This window comes from Pleurodeles waltl, chromosome 8 (assembly GCF_031143425.1).
Source record: "Pleurodeles waltl isolate 20211129_DDA chromosome 8, aPleWal1.hap1.20221129, whole genome shotgun sequence".
NCBI classification, from domain to species: Eukaryota; Metazoa; Chordata; class Amphibia; order Caudata; family Salamandridae; genus Pleurodeles; species Pleurodeles waltl.
In genome coordinates this window covers 63,800,751-63,823,396 of record NC_090447.1, presented here as the reverse complement: position 1 = coordinate 63,823,396, position 22,646 = coordinate 63,800,751, and the positions used below count along the sequence as shown (strand labels likewise).

Sequence of the window (22,646 nt, the reverse complement as noted above, 5' to 3'; positions counted from 1 at the left end):
CGTCGGTACGGAGGAGAGGGGATACGATTTTATAGCTGAGTGAAGCAAATATAATAATAAAAATGGATTGGCCCAGCCAAAACGTTCAGCTCTATAAGGTAGAGCTATTGGCTTTGCCAAAGCTTTTTTACTGCTAATCATATAAGTTGTACCTCATGCACAAGCATAACTGGCAGTTTTATAATATGCTTTGTAATAAAGAAAATCATTCTAAAGTGGTGGCTGATGTACATGCATGCGTCATGACTCATGCATGTCTGTGGGGATGCATGGCAGGCATTATTAATTTACCAATCTACATAGCAGATGGCATGATAAATTTCAATTTCAAAAAGGAAAGCAAAGCAGTACTGATGTAAGGGTTAACATTGGGATTGTGGCAATGAAAGTAAAGCTAAGTATATTATCTAACATGAGATGTCTCTAGGAATGGCCCTCTGAGCGTATTCTGTGTCTATGAAATGTCCTCAGTATCCATGCACGGATCTGTTTTGTTTTGATACTGTATATAACAGGGTTTACCACAGGTGGCCCCAACAGGTACAGATTGGCCAACATAATAGGAAATAGAGTAGAGTGATGCTTTCCAACCCTGTGGACCACTGATATACTAATAAGAGGAATATAAAACATAAACACAGCACAGATATGGGAGATACATGTGTTGAATGCCTTAAACCGGCCATCTTTGGTTGCAATATTCAGGACAGCCCATAAGATCATTATATAAGAAAATAAAATGAAGACAGAATCCACACCCCAGGTAAGGATGACAATGACCATTCCGTAGATGCTATTCACTCTTATGTCTGCACATGCAAGCCGAATTACATCCTGGTGTAAACAAAATGAGTGTGACAGTATATGTGATTTGCAGTAGGTAAATCTTGTTGTGAGGAAGGGAACTGGCAACACTACACAGATGCCGCGAGTAAAGATTACAAGACCGATGTTTGCTATTACTGAGTTAGTTAGAATTGCCGTGTATCTGAGAGGCTTACATATGGCCATGTATCGATCAAAGGCCATGGCTAGCAACACACCTGACTCCATTTCTGGAAGACAGTGGATGAAGAACATTTGCACTAAGCAGGCATCAATATTGATTTCTGGAGCTTGGAAGCAGAAGATGCTGAGGACAGTTGGAAGTGTGGTCAGGGCCACACCAAGGTCAGTGAGTGCCAGCATGGCCAACAGACAGTACATAGGTGTGTGGAGGCTGCGCTCTGTCCTGATGATGAAGAGTATGGTGCAATTCCCCACGAGCGAGATGATGTATAGCAAACACAAAGGAAAAGCCAACCAATGTTGGCTCTCTTCCATTCCAGGAATGCCGATCAGGATGAAGTTTGAAGGAGTTCGATTAGCCAACTCCATCATGTGATTCAGGAACCATGTGAAATGTAAGAAAGAAAGATCCTGAAAGAAATAAAGAAATGATTCACATACATTGTATCACTTTATCATCATCATCAGATGGTGACTTTTCAGAAGATTATTGTCATATTAAGAAAATGCATCTTTACCCCATGACAAGATTGTATGATTCAAGATCCAACAGGAACTAGTAAGCATATGGTAGAGACAACATATTCATGTTTTCTTACAACAATAATAAGATTATGGTTAAAGTTCAGGTTGGGTTAAATTTAGCTGGCCCATTATTTAAACTACTATTAGCATAACATGTAAAGTACTGCAATATACCTATTAGTCAAACAATAATAGAGAATGAAAAAGCAAAGTAAAGACAGGAAGCAGGCCCTCCAGAACAAAATAACAGTAGCAACAGTAACTAAAAATTGAAATGTATGATATAACCTTGAACTCACTAAATCCATCATTATAAATAATCTGGAATCTATTCACCTGCAGCGGCTATACCTAGTGCATTAAGTGGATTCCATTCCCAATGTGGTTACTGTTGTTGCATGGTTACAACAGCTTCCTAAGCAAACTCATACCATACTGAAGCAGCTTCAAAAAGATTCATGTTCCTTATTGTGCATACCTTTAAGTACCTATATCTAACTTCCATAACATGGTTACACAGACCTATTCACTAGCCAAAAGTCTTAGTATGGAGTAGGATAGAGATTTGGGGCCAGATGTAGGTAGCATTTTGCATGGTGCAAACTGTGAAAATCGCAGTTTGCGCCATGCAAAATGCGCATCGTGATGCACATTCACATTTTGAGAGTCGGTACCGACTCGCAAAATGTGAATTCGACTCACAAATAGGAAGGGTGTGGTTCTAAAAATTCTGGACCCATGTAATTTACTTTGCCACAGCAGTACGATTTTAGTATCAAAAGACCGATAATGACTAGTACACTAAGCATGAGCATTTTCGCTCAATTCCAGCAGCGTTTTCACCTCGAAATCGCCATTTTCGTCCTGCACTCGTGGCTCCCATTTTATACACGGCAGCCATTTTTAAAAGTTGCCCTCACATAGGCTTATAATACAGTCAGATTTGATTCCAAGGACACGTACACCTTGATTGACTTTTCTCTGACCTGGGCAAGCTGGAACCATTGCCTCAGGCCAAACCTGTTTGGTCAGTCCCTCTCCCAGTGGCCGAATCAGATAGCATCAAGGCACACCATGCCATAAAACCCTTATTATCGCTCACACCCTGCCTAATCTTGCTCACACCTGCACCTGCTCTTTTCTTCTTCTTACTTTACGAGGGGGAGGTGTCCGTTTTTATTGGGGGTCCACACTTATCTGATGTAAAATACTAGGCCTTGCCGGGTAATTTATTATGGGTTGGATGACATGAAATATGAGGTTTCATCATGACACTGTTTTTTCCTTTGTAATGAAAACATGTGAATGACCAACCAAAATGTCAAGAATGTTTGCCTGAAGCTTAAAAAACTGTATATAAGGAAACCTGACTTTGCATTGAAACACAGTCTCCTGAGAACATACAAACCGTGCTGTTGTACTTCTAGGACGCTTGTTACTTGGTTGCAGCCAATAAATTCGATCTTTGACTTCACCTAGAAGACTCTGAGTTTCTGTGGTCTGAATCAGGAAAGTACCTGAGGTCTTTGGGTGTACCCTGGCACCACTGGGTTACCGGATCAGTACCGGTTCTGAAAAACCCAGTACCTCAGTTGGCGCCCAACGTGGGGCGATACCAGCAGTACCGGTCCAAGCCTGAGGTCCGTGAGGAGCTTCGTGTGAAAATTCTGGAGGAAGGCCGCCACTTCATCGACCCCTGCATGTCGACGTGGTCCGAAAGTCTTTGCTGCGAGGTTCCCCGCTTCCCGATGGCTACTAAGGACTGCTGCCCTGGCTATCGCCCTGATTTGGACCCTTGATGTTTGGTAGAGCGAAACGATAAGACGAGTCTTATGGTGACGTCATCGATATTTTCAGTTAAGTGTAAGTGGAGCGTCTCCCAGTCCTTAGTTGGACACTTGGGGGGTGATTCTAAGTCTGGCGGGCGGCGGAGGCCGCCCGCCAGACTTCCCCCCTCCAGAATACCGCACCGCGGTCGGAAGACCGCTGCGGCTATTCTGTATTTTACACTGGGCTGGCGGGCGACCGCCAAAAGGCTGCCCGCCAGCCCAGTGTAAAACTACCTTCCCACGAGGACGCCAGCTCAGAATTGAGCCGGTGGAGTGGGAAGGTGCGACGGGTGCAGTTGCACCCGTCGCGAATTTCAGTGTCTGCAAAGCAGACACTGAAATTCTTTTTGGGGCCCTCTTACGGGGGCCCCTGCAGTGCCCATGCCATTGGCATGGGCACTGCAGGGGCCCCCAGGGGCCCCGCGACACCCCATACTGCCATCCTGTTCCTGGCGGGAGAACCGCCAGGAACAGGATGGCGGTATGGGGTGTCAGAATCCTCCATGGCGGCGCAGCTTGCTGCGCCGCCATGGAGGATTCATTTGGGCAGCGGAAAACCGGCGGGAGACCGTCGGTTTTCCACTTCTGACCGCGGCCGAAACGCCGCGGTCAGAATGCCCAGCGGGGCACCGCCAGCCTGTTGGCGGTGCCCCCGTCATTTTAGCCCTGGCGGTCTTGGACCGCCAGGGTTAGAATGACCCCCTTGGTTTGGTCCTTAGTTGGACATTTGGTTTGGTATCCCTTCGGGATCACTTTGATTTGGAACTTGCAAGTACCAAAGCCGAAGGACTCGTGTATTCACGAGACTATCGTAAACAATAATCCTTTGAAGTTTGAAGCTAGACTAGTGAGCGAAGATGCCTGGTCTTAGCAGACTTGGAAATTTGTTTTTTCTTGGTTGTAAAAGGGACTCCCAGTTGGAGGACTCATGTCCGGTTCCTCCGATTGGAACTCCAACCTATGAACTATATGTGAAGCACGGAGTGGGCCCATCACGTTTAATAAAGTATGGGTCCGCTATTCTTGGAAATAAATGTCAGTGAGGCTGTTTTTGCAGTTTTTTGGAACACTATTGAGAAAAGTTTTCTTTTCTCTTGTAAATATGACTTACAACTAGGATCTGCAAACGGTTCTGTAAGTAAATTGCGACGGCGCTATTTATGAAAAATGGCTAAAGCGCGCTGTATTGTGTGTCCTGAGTGTTTTCTGTTTATATCTGAAATGAGCTCAATGTGTGTTTGTGGGTCTTCTTGATGTTTTCAGTTTGTTAAGTAAAATGTTGGTTAATTAATATTAAGTAGAAACTTAGAAAAAATCCAGAAATGAACCATGTGATGTGCTAACATAGCTATATGTTGCTCTTTAATTTATAGAATGAGCAATTGTGCACATATACAAAACTGACGTTAAATGCTTAATAAATTAGAAAACACATTCAATAGATATAAATAGGGCCCCCCCCCCAAAAAAAACGAAATTATCTATTTTTGCAAAAAAATAAATACATTTACAGCATTTTTCTTAGATGCATTGTATTAGATGTTCACAGGCAAACTTTTCAGCTGCATTACATTTGATAGGAATATTCAATTCAGCCAGCACTTTCCCAGTTAAACATGGGTGGAATTTTGCATAACCTTCCTTTTAAATGAAAGTGGCGCAAAAATGTGACGCATTTCAAGTTAGGCTTATGCGCTTAGGCTTGTGAGTTAATGTATCCCAAATAATAGGCAAGGGATGCAGCTTGCTTTTATATGTGGAATTATCACAAAAAAAGAATAATTGGGTTTTTTAAAAAAAGAAAAGAAAATTATTAATTATGGAAAAATTATTTAAAAAATAAGTGCCTTTCAAAATCGTTTTTTAATATTTATAAAGCTTAATACCTATACTATGACCTCCTAGCATTAAAATTTAATTTAAGTTATGTTGCACCGCTAAAATGACATTTGTATGTGCAATTTTCCCTTGGCGCAGGAGCAAACAAGCTCATTTCTATAAAGTATAAGTTAATATTTTCAATGGCTGACTCATGGATTGTGTAATAGACATTCTGGTAATGCATATTATGCAAGAAAATTGTAGGATATTGATTTTTAATGCCTAAAATATCAAAGTCGATTTTGGGCAAAAGCACTGTTTAAACTGCATTTTCTTTCATTCAGAGTACTTTTTAAAGTGTCTCAGGCTTCAGTAAATGCATACATTTAGGTTTGATATATATTTGCAGGTTGTGCCTTCTTATGATTCAATGAGTCAATGTGCCAGTACAAAGGCTTGTTTTAATATCGAGGTTGAAGGTTCTAACTTCAGCTGGGCCTACTGAGACGTTCATTCATTCGAGGTTGATGAAATATGTACCATTGCATGGGATTGCAACAAGCATTTATTCTAACAACTGGTATGTGTGTTATTAAGGTTTGTGAATTATTCACAGTAAATGTAGTTTAATAATCTGGAAATAGAGATAATTTTTTTTAGCGCCTAAAAAGGAAAACATTTTTTTTTTTAAATAGAGTGAATTATTGCAGGTTAGAAGGAAAACAGGAAGGCCTACTGTCTTTGACAGATTCAGAGTGGCAGAAGCTAGGAGAGCTACAGAGGCTGGGTCAAGTCACGCTGCTGAGATGCTATCTTTAGTTTTCCCATAAACAATGGAGGAGGCTGTCATGTTGACACTTGTGACCTTTTAAATTAGGGCCTTGTCTCTGTGAAATGCAGAATGACCTTACTGGCCTCTAAAAGTGGGATTTCTGGTTTCTCCAGAAGAACATCAATACAATTAAAGAACTTAATTCCAAAGGGAAAATATAAAAAAAGGCATTTCTTCGAAAGTCCCAACATCATGTTAAATGCTCTGCAGAACTGATACATTTGTGTCTCCGCTCTAAAAAAATAAAATGATGCCTGCTAGTTGCTTTTATTTGACAGAAAACGAAGTGTTGCATTAAGTCTTAGACAGAAAATAAGATGCAGCCCTTTTCTAAAATTTTTAAGGCTACATGCCTTAATGAGAACGATTTACCAATTAAGACTTATTTTTTACAGTGGAAATTGTAGGTGCCAAATTAATATGAAGTGTCAGTGTAACAATTTTTACTTTTAGAAAGGTAAAACTAAGGTGGCTTGATGTTGTGAAGTAACTGACAAGAGGGTAACAGTTAAGTAATGGAAATTTATTTTCGTGTATTTGGTCCTATCATGAATTGTTCTTGCTGGTCCTGTATGTTAGAAGAGAAACAGTAAAGTTATATTTGACAGCAGATTTCCATTGCCTGGTGATCTACTGTCAAAAGGAGGGTAAGGATTTTAAACCTGACAAATTAAACAGGCCCAAATATTGGGTTTTGGGCTGCAGGTTTACAGTGCATAAAGTACATGACATGGTGTTGTGTGTCACCGCTTATTCACACATGCTATTGTTTTGTCTATGCTTTTTGTGCTTGATACACAGCAAGTATATCTGATAGCTTGACGTTTTGTGCATTTTTATTATTTTTATTTGGTTTTTTTTGCATGTTTGTTGCTGCTTTTGATACTATTACAAGCTCCCCTGTGTTGTGAGGGGATGGTCATGACGATGCCCATCGCTACGCAACAGTTGGTTGAACTTGTTCTGGTTACTAAATTCCACAGATAATGATATTTCATGCTGTGAACATAAGAGACAACACTTCACCAGTGCATGTCTATTTGGCTATAATGGTATTGAAGGAAAATAAAAAGAGATATACAGGATCAAAGTGTGTCACCTGCAGTTAGTCACGTTACTGCCCCTTCCCTTAAAGGAACAGGCAGCCCTACATTTATGTAGCCTTGATTGGACCTAAGGATGAAATTATAGATCTGTGACTCAAGGTGGCCTAATTTCTATATTACATTAGGTAATGATGTTCTGTTTCCTAAGTAGCATATGGCTTTTGTTCCTTAAAAGAAAACCAGGTTTTCATTTTTTCCTGAAGAAGGAACTGAAACATTAGCTAGGAGTACCGTATATGGTGTAGTCACCAACGGTAGAGTTACAATTTGTGTAACTTTGGCCTTTGTGTATCACCCGTACTCTTGGTGTTGTGTCACATGCCTGACTATCACCCAAATAATTTTTTTGTTCTTCCTATAGATTTTTTCTTTTGTTACTTCCCCTGACCAATGTCGCATCATGCTTAGTTATTGAGATTTTAGCTATGTTCTAGTCCCATTTCTCTTTTTCAAATTCCTTTCACCAGTCAGACCTTTTATTATTATTGATGTATTGTTCAGGTTCACATTTCCAGACTGCAGTGATGTACCAGGGACCCCCATGTTATGTATAATTCCCTTTGGTATGACCAGACTGGTTTTCAAGAATTTGCCTTAGGCCTGCTTCAATGTTTTCCAGCCTGACTGTCAGGGTAGCGATAGACTGGCTAACTGACTCAATATTATAGTAAGACAAGTTTTCCATCTCAATAGGAGATATCTTATGTTTACCTTTTTGAACATGACGAATTTTCAATGTCTATTTTATTTGGTTTTCGGTTCCCTTCTGTTCCTGCTACTTTAATTTTTGGTGGGATCAGATGTGTCCTAATCATGCAAATATCAGGACCCTCTAGTTCTTGTCTTTTTGTTTGCACATTTGACTATTAGCCTGTGTATTGCATAGTGCACCTGATGCACAGTTTTTAAAGGAAGGTTTCTACATGTCCCTGATAATCGGTATCATGTGATTTCTCTATTGAGATGTTCTAAGATAAGGAGGAACACCTAGACTTAATCATTGAGGAAAATATGGGTTTACCCCATTAGACAATGCCACTGTGTGAGGAAATCCATTCAGATAGAATTCTCATGTAGCTATAGATGGCAGAGAATAATGGAGAGAACCCAATTAAAGATGCTAGAGACCCTGTTTTGCCCTTCTGCCTTTGTCTTTGTATTTTATGCCCATGGTGTATGGCTACTCCTTTGAAGATTGCAGACCACCTGCTTGCAGTCCCCTTGTTAAAAACCATGAACTGTTTTTGTACTAAATTGAAGGGAACTAACAACTGTGGCACATTTCCTACGTCACTAGATTCTGCGGGTATCAAGTCATAATAACCTGCAGGACATTGATTTAAGCCTAATTCCCATCAGTGACAGCTACAGATGAAAGACGGACGTTTTGGCCCTACAGTCTCAGCACCGAGAAAGTAGCAAAGCTGGACAGCGATCGCCAGCGCATGGTATTGTACTTGCTCCATCAGACGGCGTTGGACATCACAAAACCAAAGTTTCAGTGTAAAAGAGCTAAAGAGAAGGATTCCTGTTGTTGATGGCAGAGCTGTTTTGAGGTTTCATTTCTCTACCTGTCATGTGCTGGTAACCTCTGACAGTGTGCAATCCCTTGAGCCCCTTGGCCTGAGTTTTGGCCACACACTCCCTTTTCTTTGCTCCAACGGAAGAAGGGCAGTGCACCGGAGATTTCAAGTTTGGAAAAAGGCACTATATTGTGGTGCCCATGAAAGAGCAGCTTGAGCGTCCTCTGACACTAAATAATGAGTGTTGGAGTCTGAAAGTGCTGCTGAGCTTGAGCTATTTCCCAATTAATGGTGCTTGGGTCTGCACAAGATGATTTGTGCCCTTGATCAATGAAGAGCACATTGTTTGTAGTGTCTGCCACAGAGGAGAGACACTGGTGCATTGCTTTAAGACATTGAGACTTTCGAGTGAGCTGTGGGTGTTTGCCAGGAGGGCACTCCAACTAAGCAGTACTTTTCTCACGAAGAGGCCTGAATTGAGAGGCCCATGCGAAAGAAAACAACAAAAGAAAATTTGATGGACAATAGAAGCCTGCCAGAGAGGCTTTTTGAACGGACTCTGGGCATAGTTGGTTTCACAAGAGGTTTCCGTGTGATTGTATAGACTAGGTGTTAGGAGACTGATTGTTTTGCTGGCATTGTTTTAAAGTACTATTCTGTTTAGTAAAAGCAGAATAAAGTCCATTTTCTGTGGAAAGAGTACCCCCTTTTCACCTTAGAGCATTGATGAGAGTCACCACTGTTCCACCTGAACATACCAAAATTACTGAAATGTAGAGGAGCCCTAAAAATGTTACTAGATAATTTTAGGATTTGCTTTTTGGTTAGGGTTGTGAAAAATTATTATTTCATTTGTAATAGTGGTCACTACTTTCTCCTGTTGTCTATATGTTCTTAATAACGTGTTTTCTAGTGTCTTTTAAACATGACGTTGTCATTTATGGGTGGGATTGTTTTTCTCTACTCAATTGACTTCTGCACCCACTTCCCAACCTATGTCTTTTCCTACTATTGTTTCTTTGCACTCTTTTCACCCTTTTCCTGAACATGAGCAGGTTAGAAGATCAGAATTCGTAAGCAATTCTTTTGTACAGCTTCTGCATCAACACTAGTTAGTAGTGAACATCACTAATTGTTGGGTGTGTGATCTTATGCCACCTACTGCAGATAGAGGTATTCCTTACTTTGTCCTGCCATATGTGGCCTCCGTGTTACATCATGCATAAGGAAACCTGCAACAAGAGACGAGCTAAATACTAGGATGATGTTACAGCAACATCTCAACGACTTTAGAAACATAGACCTGGACTCAGATTAGCATGAGAATAGGTTTATTGCCTATGTAAGGGCAAAAGGAGGGTTTGTGGTTCTAAAAATTCTGGACCCATGTAATTTACTTTGCCACAGCAGTACGATTTTAGTATCAAAGAGACCGATAATGACTAGTACACTAAGCATGAGAATTTTCGCTCAATTCCAGCAGCGTTTTCACCTCGAAATCGCCATTTTCGTCCTGCACTCGTGGCTCCCATTTTATACACGGCAGCCATTTTTAAAAGTTGCCCTCACATAGGCTTATAATACAGTCAGATTTGATTCCAAGGACACATACACCTTGATTGACTTTTCTCTGACCTGGGCAAGCTGGAACCATTGCCTCAGGCCAAACCTGTTTGGTCAGTCCCTCTCCCAGTGGCCGAATCAGATAGCATCAAGGCACACCATGCCATAAAACCCTTATTATCGCTCACACACCCTGCCTAATCTTGCTCACACCTGCACCTGCTCTTTTCTTCTTCTTACTTTACGAGGAGGAGGTGCCCGTTTTTATTGGGGGTCCACACTTATCTGATGTAAAATCAGTGGCGTAGCGTTGGTTGTCAGCACCCGGGGCAAGGCAAGTAATTTGCGCCCACTAACCCGGGGCAAGGCAAGTAATTTGTGCCCCCTAACCCGTGGATTTTAGCACTCGAGTCTCTTCCAAGATGTTGCGCCCGGTGCGGCGGCCCCCCCTGCGCCCCCCACACGCTACGCCACTGTGTAAAATACTAGGCCTTGCCGGGTAATTTATTATGGGTTGGATGACATGAAATATGAGGTTTCATCATGACACTGTTTTTTCCTTTGTAATGAAAACATGTGAATGACCAACCAAAATGTCAAGAATGTTTGCCTGAAGCTTAAAAAACTGTATATAAGGAAACCTGACTTTGCATTGAAACACAGTCTCCTGAGAACATACAAACCGTGCTGTTGTACTTCTAGGACGCTTGTTACTTGGTTGCAGCCAATAAATTCGATCTTTGACTTCACCTAGAAGACTCTGAGTTTCTGTGGTCTGAATCAGGAAAGTACCCGAGGTCTTTGGGTGTACCCTGGCACCACTGGGTTACCGGATCAGTACCGGTTCTGAAAAACCCAGTACCTCAAGGGGTGTCCCCTTCCTATTTGCGACTCACACTGTGAGCTAAATTGTTTTGTGACTGCAAACGCGGTCGCAAACCAATTCGCAGTTACAACCAGTGTCACACTGGTGGTAACCCATTTGCAAAAGGGAAGGGGTCCCTGTGGGACCCCTTCCCCTTTGTGAATGTTGCCAAAAACGTTTTTTTAGAACAGGCAGTGGTCCAATAGACCACTGCCTACTCTGAAAAAAAGAAACCAAATAGTGTTGTTATTTTTTTTGTATTGCAACTCGTTTTCCTTTAAGGGCAACGGGCTGCAATACAAAAAAAAAAACTGCTTTATTTAAAAAGCAGTCACAGACATGGAGGTCTGCTGTCCCCAGCAGGCCACCATCCCTGTGAGTGCAGGGAACCGCTATGGGGTTGCAAAATGCGACCCACCTCATTAATATTAATGAGGTGGGTCTTTGCGACCCCATAGCGATTCGCAGACGGTGTGTGAGACACCGTTCTGCATCCGAATTTGCGATTCGGAAATTGTGAGTCGCACCAACTCGCAATTTCCGAATCGCAAATTCGGAAATTGCTACATCTGGCCCTTGATCTCAAAATAAACCCAATGACTACAGGGATTGTGGGATGTGCATAGAAAAAATAATTCTAAACATTGCCCTCTCATCTACTAAAATAGCAATGTATATGGTTGTTTACCATCTTGTATGTAAAATACTTGGGGTGAAGATGATACTTTGACATCTGAATGATTATTGTCATTTCCAGAGCTAAGGAAATTCTGATAGGGGATTTTAGTTTGGAATTTACTGGCCCAACAAATGCAACATCTGATAAGGTCTGGTAGTCTCTAGAGAAGCTGGATTTATGTCAGAAGGATCAAAAACCACTAGATTGTAGAATGGCTCCTCACTTCAGGGACCAGGATTGGAGACATTCATGCTTGTCAAGAGGACTGATGAGATAACCATCTAATCTCTTTAACTAAAAGATATGCCCAAGAAGGAAAGGGGACCACTCTGAAGCTGCATCATTAAGATGTTGCTTAGGAGGATATTGAAATGATGCAACAAGAGTCAGTAAATGGGGAATGCAATCCACAGAATGCATTATGTATTGCCTGTTGCAGGTGAATACATTTCAGAAGAGCTGTAAGAATGGATCCAGTGGGACCCAGGTTATATCATCCAGATGAGTTTTAAGTGTAGTGTTTTGAATGGTATTCTGTTCTATAGGGCCTGCTCCCTCTTTTGTACTTTTATATTGTCTTGTTTTGTTTATGGCCCTGCCATTGGCCACAGAAGACTGGTGCTGCTGTTGGTTTGAACCAGTTGAAGGACTATTGAAATTAAGTCATCATTTTAATACACTACGCATCCATTCCACAGAATGTAGCTGGATGGTCATTGGGAACAAAAACCTGAGCAAAAGGTGTTAAATCCATGCAGTGAAACAAAGTACTCAGGATAAAGTGGTTAATACTTATATACCGAGCCAAAAAGGAAGACAACAGGCCATCAACCATAATAACTTTGGTAGTGCAATAGAAAAAGTGCATAGGGCCAGATGTGCGTAGCTTTTTTCTTGTCACAAGTGGCACGATTAGCAGAAAAATATTTTTTGCCATGTACAAACCTTAATTAGCATTTCGGTAATCTATTCACTGACCGCAAAATAGATTTGGAAGGGACGTGCTGAGGGCGTCCCTTACAAATAGCAGGAAGCAGGGGATGTATGATTGTTTTGTGACAGCAATTGCGGTCGCAAAACAATCACAGTTACCACCAATTTCAAATTGGTGGTAACCCATTCGCAAAGGGGAAGGTGTCCCCTTCCCCTTTGTGAATGGATGCAAAAATAGTTTTTCAGAGCAGGTAGTAGTCCCATGGACCACTGTCTACTCTGAAAAAATGAAAGTGAAACATTTCATTTTCCTTTTTAAAATGCATCCCATTTTCCTTTAAGGAAAATGGGCTGCATAAAAAGAATTTAAAAACTGTTTTATTTAAAAATCAGTTACAACCATGAGAGTATGCTGTCCCCAGCAGGACACCATCCCTGTGAGTGCAGCCATTTCCAATGGGGTCACAAATTGTGACCTACTTCATGGATATTGATGAGGTAGGTCATTTGCCACCACATTGGGAATCGCAAACAGTGTGAGTTACATTGTTGTTTTGCAACTCCTAATTTGTGATTTGCAAATTACGAGTCACAAAACTCATGGTTGTACATCGGGCCCATAGTCCTTTGACTTGATTCAATTTCATCATATAAGAAAATACTGAGCCTGAAAAGGAAAACAAATCACAATCGGGTCTCTATTGTTAACACTGAGGGAACAGGAGGAGTGTAATGTTTGCATGTATATGTGAAAAGCCCTGCAAGAAGAAAGTGCTTGGTACTTTGATATGGGACCATTTCATCATACAAAAAGTATTGAGGCAAGAAAGGAAGATGGCAAGTCCTAAAATGGTCTCAATGCTGAGAGCAACAGGAGGTACGTACCTCTTGCTTGCAGATGTTATGAAACCTGAAAGTATAAAGTGTATACTGCTTAATCCTATATTGACTAGTGCCCTGCAAGGTAAGTGGTTGACGACAAGGACCTCTCAATCCTGGCTCAGTGTTTACTAGATTAGTGTTTCAATCAATTTACAGAGAGTGCCTATCCATAATGAGAAAGTGCTCCGTTAAAATTCTGTCTATGTTAGTTTTGAGTCTGCGATGCTCATAAACTAAAGGAATTAAGCAAAATATCATGGCCCTCATTACAACATTGGCGGTATTGACTGCCTACTGCCACGGCAACGGCTGCCAACATACCGCCGCCGTGGCTACCAGCCGGCAATGCGTATTATGACCACCGACGGAACACCGCCACCAGTTATGGCAGCGGATGGCGGTAAGGCAGCGCTGCTGACAGCAGCACCGCCACGCCAGCAAAACACCACCGACAGTATCATGAGCAATGATACGGCCTGGCGGTGTTTTGCTGGTGGGCGCTGCTGCTGACAGCAGCGCTGCGGACTGTCTCCAGCAGGAGGACCCCCTGCAAGCAGGTTAGTTGGGTTCTCCGACCAGAGAAGGGTGTGTGGGGTGTTGTGTGTATTTGGGGGTGTGTGTGTATGTTTTGGGATGCGTGCATGGGGGTGTGAGTTGCGTTGGATGCATGCATGAATGAGTGATTGTTGTATGTTGCGGATGCATGTGTGTGACAAGGTATGTTGGTGTGTGTTGTGGTGTGTGGGTATGTATGCGTGCATGCGTGGGTGTCGGTGGGTATGCATGTGTGCATGTGTGTATATGGGTGCGTATATGTGCAGGGGCAGGAGTGGGTGGGGAAGGGTGGGGGAGGACTCTGGTGAGGGGGCAGGGGAGACCCCTATCAGTGCCAGTGAAGGAACTCCCTGGCACTGATAGTGCCTACCACCATGGTTTTCGTGGTGGTACAAAAACCACGAAAACCAAGGTGGTAGACTGGGTCATAATCCCGAGGTTGAGAATGTGACGGCCGCAGGGCTGGAGACCAAAGTCTCCAGCCAAGCGGCTGTTACCACCCTGGCAGTCAGTGTGTTAAAGTGGCGGTTTTGGATGGTGGTAACTGCCAGGGTCCAAATCCCATTTTTTTTACCGCCGGCCTGTTGGTGGTATTACTGATGATTTAACACCGACCGTCAGGGTTGTAATGAGGGCCCATGTCTTCTCATTGGAGACAGGTTAGGTTCACTTGACGACATGTATGTGTTCATTACTAACAAAGTACTGTCTCAACATACCTTTTTCATTCCGTCATTAAAGCGGGACGAGTACAGACTATGTTGCAAATATCTTCCTTTGAGTACTTACAGGGCCGGCATGTAATCTCAGTAAAAGATCTCTTCCAGAATTGAAGCAGGTGCAGAGCTTGCCTAGTCAGAGGTTCATCAGTTTGAACTTAAAATTTAAACCATTCAGTTCCCTAAGTATGATTGGGGTTTTAGGAGACCATATGATTCTATTATCATCCAAGCATGGGATCTCTTGGACAGCACAGCTTTATCACTGAGGGATGAGGTAATTTTGCAATTAGAATTTATGACTCTATTAAAAGCTGGTTGTGAAAACAGGCCCAGAGTCCTCTGCCTTAAAAGTGGTTATAGCCAGATTTAAGTAGTAACGATCCTAGGGGTTTCTTGGATGACTTATGATCTTCCACAATACTACTTACGGTGAAAATCGATTAGCTTTTTAGCTTGTAACAAAATTTCAGATAAGCACCCAGGTTGATTACGTTCTGTTTCCGAAGGCCAAACTCAAGTCAAATTTGACCTGGAGAGGCATGGCGGGGGAGATTAAACATATGTTGGTATGTCCCTGTTACATCTTCACCAAGTATTTTGTCAGCTCTTCCTCTAAAGGCCTCTGCTTCATACGTGAGAGAGGGAAAATACTTGGCAGCCATGAGTGCCTTGAGAGACATTCCTTTTAAAGAGTTTCTTAAAGAGCAGAAAGCGGAGGTTAGAGTGTTGTTTCTCCTTTGTATCGCAATGCATTGTTTGGTAAAAGTAGCTCTTGAATCAAAGATTATGCTCACATATTTGTACTCTGGCACAGGTTCCAAGGTTTAACCATCTAGTTAAAAAATTGGAAGCAAGCATCTTTTTGTGTTCACTAACATTGTTTTTGTTTTGTTGAGGTCAACTCATAGTCCGTGATTTGCAGCATGCAGGTCAGTTGAATGAATTAGTTGCGGTAAGCTGACCTTGATGCAACTGATCAGAACGACATCGTCGACATACAGCATGTGAGAGGGGGTAAACCCAGACATTGTGGTAGAGTGTGAGCTAACGCTATTGAGGGCAGTTGGCAGCTCCGCTAAATACAAAAAGACACAGAACCAAGACACACCTTTGTTTAAGGCTATTTCTTTTAGGTATTTTCTTCGAGATCAAACCAACTGTGCCCAGCCTTACCCTTCTTCAAGTATTGTTGTTCAACAATTGAATGGCTCTTAAGTGAATAGGAGAGATTCCCCAGTTTTGCAGCTTGGACCACAAGATATTATGCTGTACTGTGTCAAAGGTGGAGTGGAAGTCCACATACCACAGATGTAGACTTGAGGAGGGGTGAATGGCTTGATGATTAATAAGGCAAATATTAGGATGTTTGCAGTTGTGCCTGTTGTCTTAATGAACCTGGTCTGGTTCACTGGAACTGTTAGACCTGACCCTTTTTGCAGGGTCATCCCCACAATTTTGCCTCCATCCTCCTATTTTCTCTGACCTGTTTTTCTTGGCTTTAGGACTCTGGGCACTTTACAAAACGTTAACTAGTGCTAAAGTGCATATGCTGTTTGTCTCCATTGTTTTGATGCTTGGTTTATCCATGATTGGCATATCTGATTTACTAGTAAGTCCAGAGTAAGGTGCACCAGAGGTGACCAGGGCTGAATACACATCTGGGTCAGACTGACAGTCGGGCTGTTTGTGAATTCACTCTAGACAGTGACACAAAGGAAGCTGAGGTGTGTCCTGCATATTCTAATGGGTCTTCCTGGGAGGGAGTGCGAGGGAGGAGCCGACACCTGCACCTGAAAGGGCTGTGCCTGCCCTCACACAATACAGTCTTCAACCCCCTAGAGTGTGTCTGGGGTAGGGCAAGGAAGAGGAAGAGTCTTGTTGTAGGAAGTTGGCTCTGTATATACGATTTCAAAGTAAGAAATAGTGTCCAAGGGTTCCCCTGAGAGGCAAGATAGTGGCAAGAGTAGATAATTCTAATGCTCTATTTTGTGGTAGTGTGGTCGAGCAGTAGGCTTATCAGAGGGTAGTGTTAAACATTTGTTGTACACACACAGGGAATAAATGAGGAACACACACTCAAAGACTTAATCCAGGCCAATAGGTTTTTATATTGAAAAATATCTTTTCTTGGTTTATTTTAAGAACCACAGGTTCAAGATTTACAGTTAATACTTTAAATGTACGGTACTTCACTTAGATACTTTAGGAACTTTGAATGAAAACAATATCATGTACAGTCTTTGTAAAAATGGCAATAAGCTATTTTCATAGTGGACACAGTGCAAAAATCAACAGTTCCTGGGGGAGGTAAGTAAAGTTTAGATTAGGAGGTAAGTAAAACATTTACAAGTCTCAGTCCTGGGGCATAGGCAGCCCACCGTTGGGGGTTCAAGGCAACCCCAAAGTTACCACACCAGCAGCTCAGGGCCGGTCAGGTGCAGAGGTCAAAGAGGTGCTCAAAACACATAGGCGCCTATGGAGAACAGGGGTGCTCCGGTTCCAGTCTGCCAGCAGGTATGTACCTGCGTCCTCGGGGGGGCAGACCAGGGGGGTTTTGTAGAGCACTGTGGGGGACACAAGTAGGCAGACAAAACACACCCTCAGCGGCACAGGGGCGGCCGGGTGCAGTGTGCAAAGCAGGCGTTGGGTTTCATGTAGGAATCAATGGAGGAACCCGGGGGTCACTCTAGTGGTGCAGGCAGGCACAGACGGGGGCTTCTCGGGACAGCCACCACCTGGGCTAGGTAGAGGGTCGCCTGGGGGTCACTCCTGCGTTGAAGATCGGGTCCTTCAGGTCCTGGGGTCTGCGGGTGCAGTGTTGGTTCCAGGCATCGGGTCCCTTGTTACAGGCAGTTGCGGTCAGGGGAGACTCTGGATTCTCTCTGCAGGCGTCGCTGTGGGGGCTCAGGGGGGTCGTTTCTGGTTATTCACGGGCTCGCAGACTTCGGGGAGTCCTCCCTGAGGTGTTGCTTCTCTGAATCTCGAGCCAGGGGCGTCGGGTGCAGAGTGAGAATTCTCACGCTTCCAGCAGAAAACGTGCAGTCTTTGGAAGTTGCTTCTTTGTTGCGAAGATGTAGCTGGTTTTGAGCAGGGCCGCTGCTCACAGGACTTTCTTGGTCCTTTAGTCCAGGGCAGTCCTCTGAGGCTTCAGAGGTCGCTGGTCCCTGTCGGATGCGTCACTGGTTGCAGGTTTTCGAAGTTGGAGACAGGCCGGTAGGGCTGGGGCCAAAGCAGTTGTCGTCTTCCTCCTTCTCTGCAGGCTTGTAGGTCAGTAGTCCTCCTTGTTTCTTCAGGTTGCAGGAATCTGATTTCCTGGGATCTGGGGAGCACCTAAATACTGAATTTAGGGGTGTGTTTAGGCCTGGGAGGGCAGTAGCCAATGGCTACTGTCCTTGAGGGTGGCTACACCCTCTTTGTGCCTCCTCCCTGTGGTAAGGGGGGGCACATCCCTATTCCTATTGGGGAAATCCTCCAAAATCACGATGGAGGATTTCTCAAGGCAGAGGTCACCTCAGCTCAGGACATCTTAGGGGCTGTCCTGACTGGTGGGTGACTCCTCCTTGTTTTTCTCATTATCTCCTCCAGCCTTGCCGCCAAAAGTGGGGGCAGTGGCCGGAGGGGCGGGCATATCCACTAGCTGGGATGCCCTGTTACAGTTCCTGCAGGGGGAGGTGAGAAGCACCTCCACCCAGTACAGGCTTTGTTCCTGGCCACAGAGTGACAAAGGCACTCTCCCCATGTGGCCAGGAACATGTCTGGTGTGTGGCAGGCTGGCAGGAACTGGTCAGCCTACACTAGAAGTCAGGTAAGTATTCAGGGGGCATCTCTAAGATGCCCTCTGGGTGTATTTCACAATAACTTGCACACTGGCATCAGTGTGCATTTATTGTGCTGAGACGTTTGATACCAAACTTCCCAGTTTTCAGTGTAGCCATTATGGAACTGTGGAGTTTGTGTTTGATAAACTCCCAGACCATATACACTTATGGCTACCCTGCACTTACAATGTCTAAGGTTTTGCTTAGACACTGTAGGGGCATAGTGCTCATGCACATATGCCCTCACCTGTGGTATAGTGCACCCTACCTTAGGGCTGTAAGGCCTGCTAGAGGGGTGACTTACCTATGCCACAGGCAGTGTGGGGTTGGCATGGCACTCTTAGGGGAGTGACATGTCGACTTAGTCATTTTCTCCCCACCAGCACAAACAAGTTGTGAAGCAGTGAGCATGTGCTGAGTGAGGGGTCCCTAGGGTGGCATAAGACATGCTGCAACCCTTAGAGACCTTCCCTGGCATCAGGGCCCTTGGTACCAGGGGTACCAGTTACAAGGACTTACCTGAGTGCCAGGGTTGTGCCAATTGTGGAGGTAAAGGTACAGTTTAGGGAAAGAACACTGGTGCTGGGGCCTGGTTAGCAGGGTCCCAGCACACTTTTAATCATAACTTAGCATCAGCAAAGACAAAAGGTTAGGGGGTAACCATGCCAAGGAGGCATTTCCTCACACTTGTGCACTACAAAGACTTTCCTTTGACGTTTGCCTGCTTCAGAGGCAGAAATGAGTATAACTATTGGACTGCTGACCCTACAACTTCAGAACACTTCTGGATCAAAGGGAATATCTGCCAAGGAGAAGAGCTGGATGCTTGAGGAGGACCTGCCACTCTGCCTGTTGCTTTGCTGTGCAGGTCCCCTGCTGCTCCTTCTGCTCTGGGAGTGAAAATACTGGACTTTGACTACATGTGAAGATTATGCAAGGGCTTGGACTGAGGTTCTCTCCTGTTAAGAAGTTTCAGGGACATCAAATACTTCATCTGCCGGTGCCTGGGCTCTGTGCTGAGAGTCCTAACTTGCTAAGTGGTGCCAAATCGAGTCCCTGGGCCCTTAGAAGTGTAAGCTTGTAGCCTGCGAGGGACATTTCACGCACTCCTGTGTGCACAACAAACAAATCAAAGAAGCACCTGTAACATGGATGAATATTCAACTCAGAGCTGGCCTCGCGGCTGATGAATTTACGCAGCGCCTGTTCTCAACGCAGACCCTTTGCACAGTACGTCAGAATTTTCCACCCATTGACCCTGGACGACAAATCTTCAACATCGCAGCAAGGACCTAAGGCTGTGGGCCCAGGAATCAATGCATTGTTCTCCTGTGGGGGAAAGAATCAAAGCATCGCCTAACTGGTGGGGAAAGAATCGACGCAAGGCCTCACTTGCGAGTAAGGAATCGACACATCACTTGCGGTTCTGACTCATTGCCTCACCTTTGTGCTAAAACAACACATCCATTGATTTATATGGATTAAGACCCTTTTTACATTTAAAAATTCATACCTTTGCTTGTCTATTTTGGGTTTTTGTCATTTTGGTCTTGTTTGATTTAGATAAATATTGGCTATTTTTCTAAACTGGTATGGGGTCCTTTTGCAGTGTTTTCACTGTGTTACTGTGTGTGTTTATATAAATAATTTACACATTGCCTCTAAGATAAGCCTGACTGGTTGTGCCAAGCTACCAAGGGGGTGAACAGGGTTTATCTGACCTGTGTATCTTCCTTACCCTGACTAGAGTGAGGGTCCCTACTTGGACATGGTGTAAACTGACTGCCAACTAGGGACCCCCTTTCTAACATGGTGATCATCGGTAAGGCTAGGACTTATATTTGTACTTGACATACAGTGATTGGTGTACACTACTTTCCATAGTGCAGACCATTAAGTACCAGCATACTGTTTTTATCTGTCACCTTTTGGCAGTTCTTGAGTATGGACCACAATCATGTCTCAGTCAGGAGAGATTGCGAACCTATATGGTGCCTCAGCTCAAAAAGTTCTGCAGGAAGCTCAATTGTCTTTTTAAAGGCCTCACCAGGAAGGATGAGCTGCAAAAGGCATTGAGGGCCTGTTTTGCAGCTTGGGAGGCTGGTGAGCACCCAGAGGATGAGACTGATGTTGAGGAGTAGGAGGAGGAGGAAGAACAAAATCTGCACCTGGGACAGCTGGCAGAACCAGCATCACCTGTGGGATGTGAGGGCTAGCCGGAATGGCGGAAGAGCTCCCTCCAGAGTTGCCAGCAGTGTTTCCCATTCAGGCTTGTCTTCAGAGGCGCTGAAGAATAGGCAGAGAGCCAGAAAGCTCAGGTTGGAGCAGCTAAAGCTTGGTTAAAGCAGGACAGAGAAAAAGTTTTGGAAGAAATGAGAAAGGCCGATGCAGAAAAGAAAGCTCTTTTAGCTCGGGGAGCTCGGTTTGATGGAGCTGGAAGCCAGGTAGGCTGAGTCCAGCACAGATGGTGGCAGCAAAAGTGGTATGTCCAGTACTATGGAGAAGTGCACATGCCCAGAGAAATGATGCCCAACTTGAAGGAGGGGGATGATATACACCAGGAGGTTCAGGTTTATGAGGTAGCTCCAGTGGCGTGCAGGGTCTTTGAGGTGGATTGGGCAACTGGCTCAGGGAGTCATATTCGTAGTGGTGGAAGGGATGCTCTACTGACTCTACAGGAGAGTGACAGGGAGTGGGGTTCCCCCCTATAGACGTCCTGATAGTGAAGTATTGAGACAACCCGGAAGAGTGTCAGGGACAGTCTGATACTGTCTCACCAGTCTCAGAAGGGTAATATGGGTAATTTTTCATGGCACTGGATGATGAGGTGGAGGCTAGTTTGGTTAAAGCATATGAGGGGTTGTGTGATGTGATTGCTGGAGAGCATATGTTCAGTCCCTGTTTTTCAGAGCTATGCTAGCACCTGGTGGAGTGTGAGTTCTCTGACGCCCAGGGAACTTGCACTGGAGGCAGACCTATGAGTGAGTAGCAGAGAGTCTGAAGAGGCATTTAGGGGTGCTCCTTGAGGGAGTGACTCAGATTTTCCCCAACCAAGGGAGGTTGGGGAGGTTTTCAGTGAACATTCCTGCATTCAGCCGTTGTCATTCATGCACCTGCAGAAGTCACTCAGAAGGCTTGCCTTGTATTACAGAGGAATATCCTGCTGCTTGAGGCCCACTTTGTACCTCAGAGGACTGCCCTGCTGCTTGAGGCCTGCCTTGTTTCATGAACCCATGACTACCAGAGTGACTCCACGTGCTAGTTGGCTGGCCTTCTGTTCTGAGCAACAAGGACACAAAAGGCCCACCAACTTTTCATTTTGCACCTTGACCAAGCTTAAAGTGAACCTTATTGTCCAAGTGACACCCACCCAACCCTGGACCCTTGGAAGTGATGCTAAAGGTACCAAAAAAGTGCTTTGAGAAACGACAGGAGACAGTGACCTACCTATTCCCTGATCCACCCAAGGTACATTGCCAGCCTGACTTTGTGGTAGCTCCTCCTGCTTTCTTTTACAGAGCAACAAATCCTGTTCAGTGGTTTGGTGGAGAGTTTTCACAAGACCCTGAAAGAGCATGATCATGGGTTTGTCTGACAAGCTCGTGGGGTGGTGGGATGTTCTCCTCCCATGCCTGCTGTTTGCTTACAGGGAGGTATCCCAGAAGGGGGGTTAGCTTCAGCTCTTTGAGTCACTGTTTGGGCACCCATTGTGTTTAGTGAGAAAGTCTTGGGAGAAGCCAAACAGAATGTGCTTTATTATGTGCTAAACCTGCCGTCACGTATGGCAGAGTACATGAAGAAGGCAAGCAGCAACCTGGAGGACAGCCAAGAGCTAATGAAGCTCTGGCATGGTCAAAAGGCTACCATGCCTGAGTACCATTCAGGTCAGTTAGTGTGAGTTTTGGATCCTCTGGCTCCTAGGGCCCTCTAAGCCAAATGAACTGAGCCCTACCCATTCTGGAGAAAAAGGGTGAGGTCACCTATC

The 22,646-nt window shown here is 44.2% G+C and overlaps 1 protein-coding gene across 1 annotated transcript; it reads right to left on the bottom strand.

Moving 5' to 3' along the window:
- Positions 1-423: 423 nt before the first annotated feature.
- On the bottom strand, positions 424-1,380 carry LOC138249453 (olfactory receptor 51G2-like). Its single transcript, XM_069203413.1, has one exon. The coding sequence runs from the start codon at positions 1,378-1,380 to the stop codon at positions 424-426; it is 957 nt and encodes a 318-aa protein (XP_069059514.1).
- Positions 1,381-22,646: the final 21,266 nt, after the last annotated feature.

Coding starts and splice junctions, on each gene's coding strand:
- LOC138249453 (XM_069203413.1), bottom strand. CDS start 1,380: ATGATGGAGTTGGCTAATCGAACTCCTTCAAACTTCATCCTGATCGGC.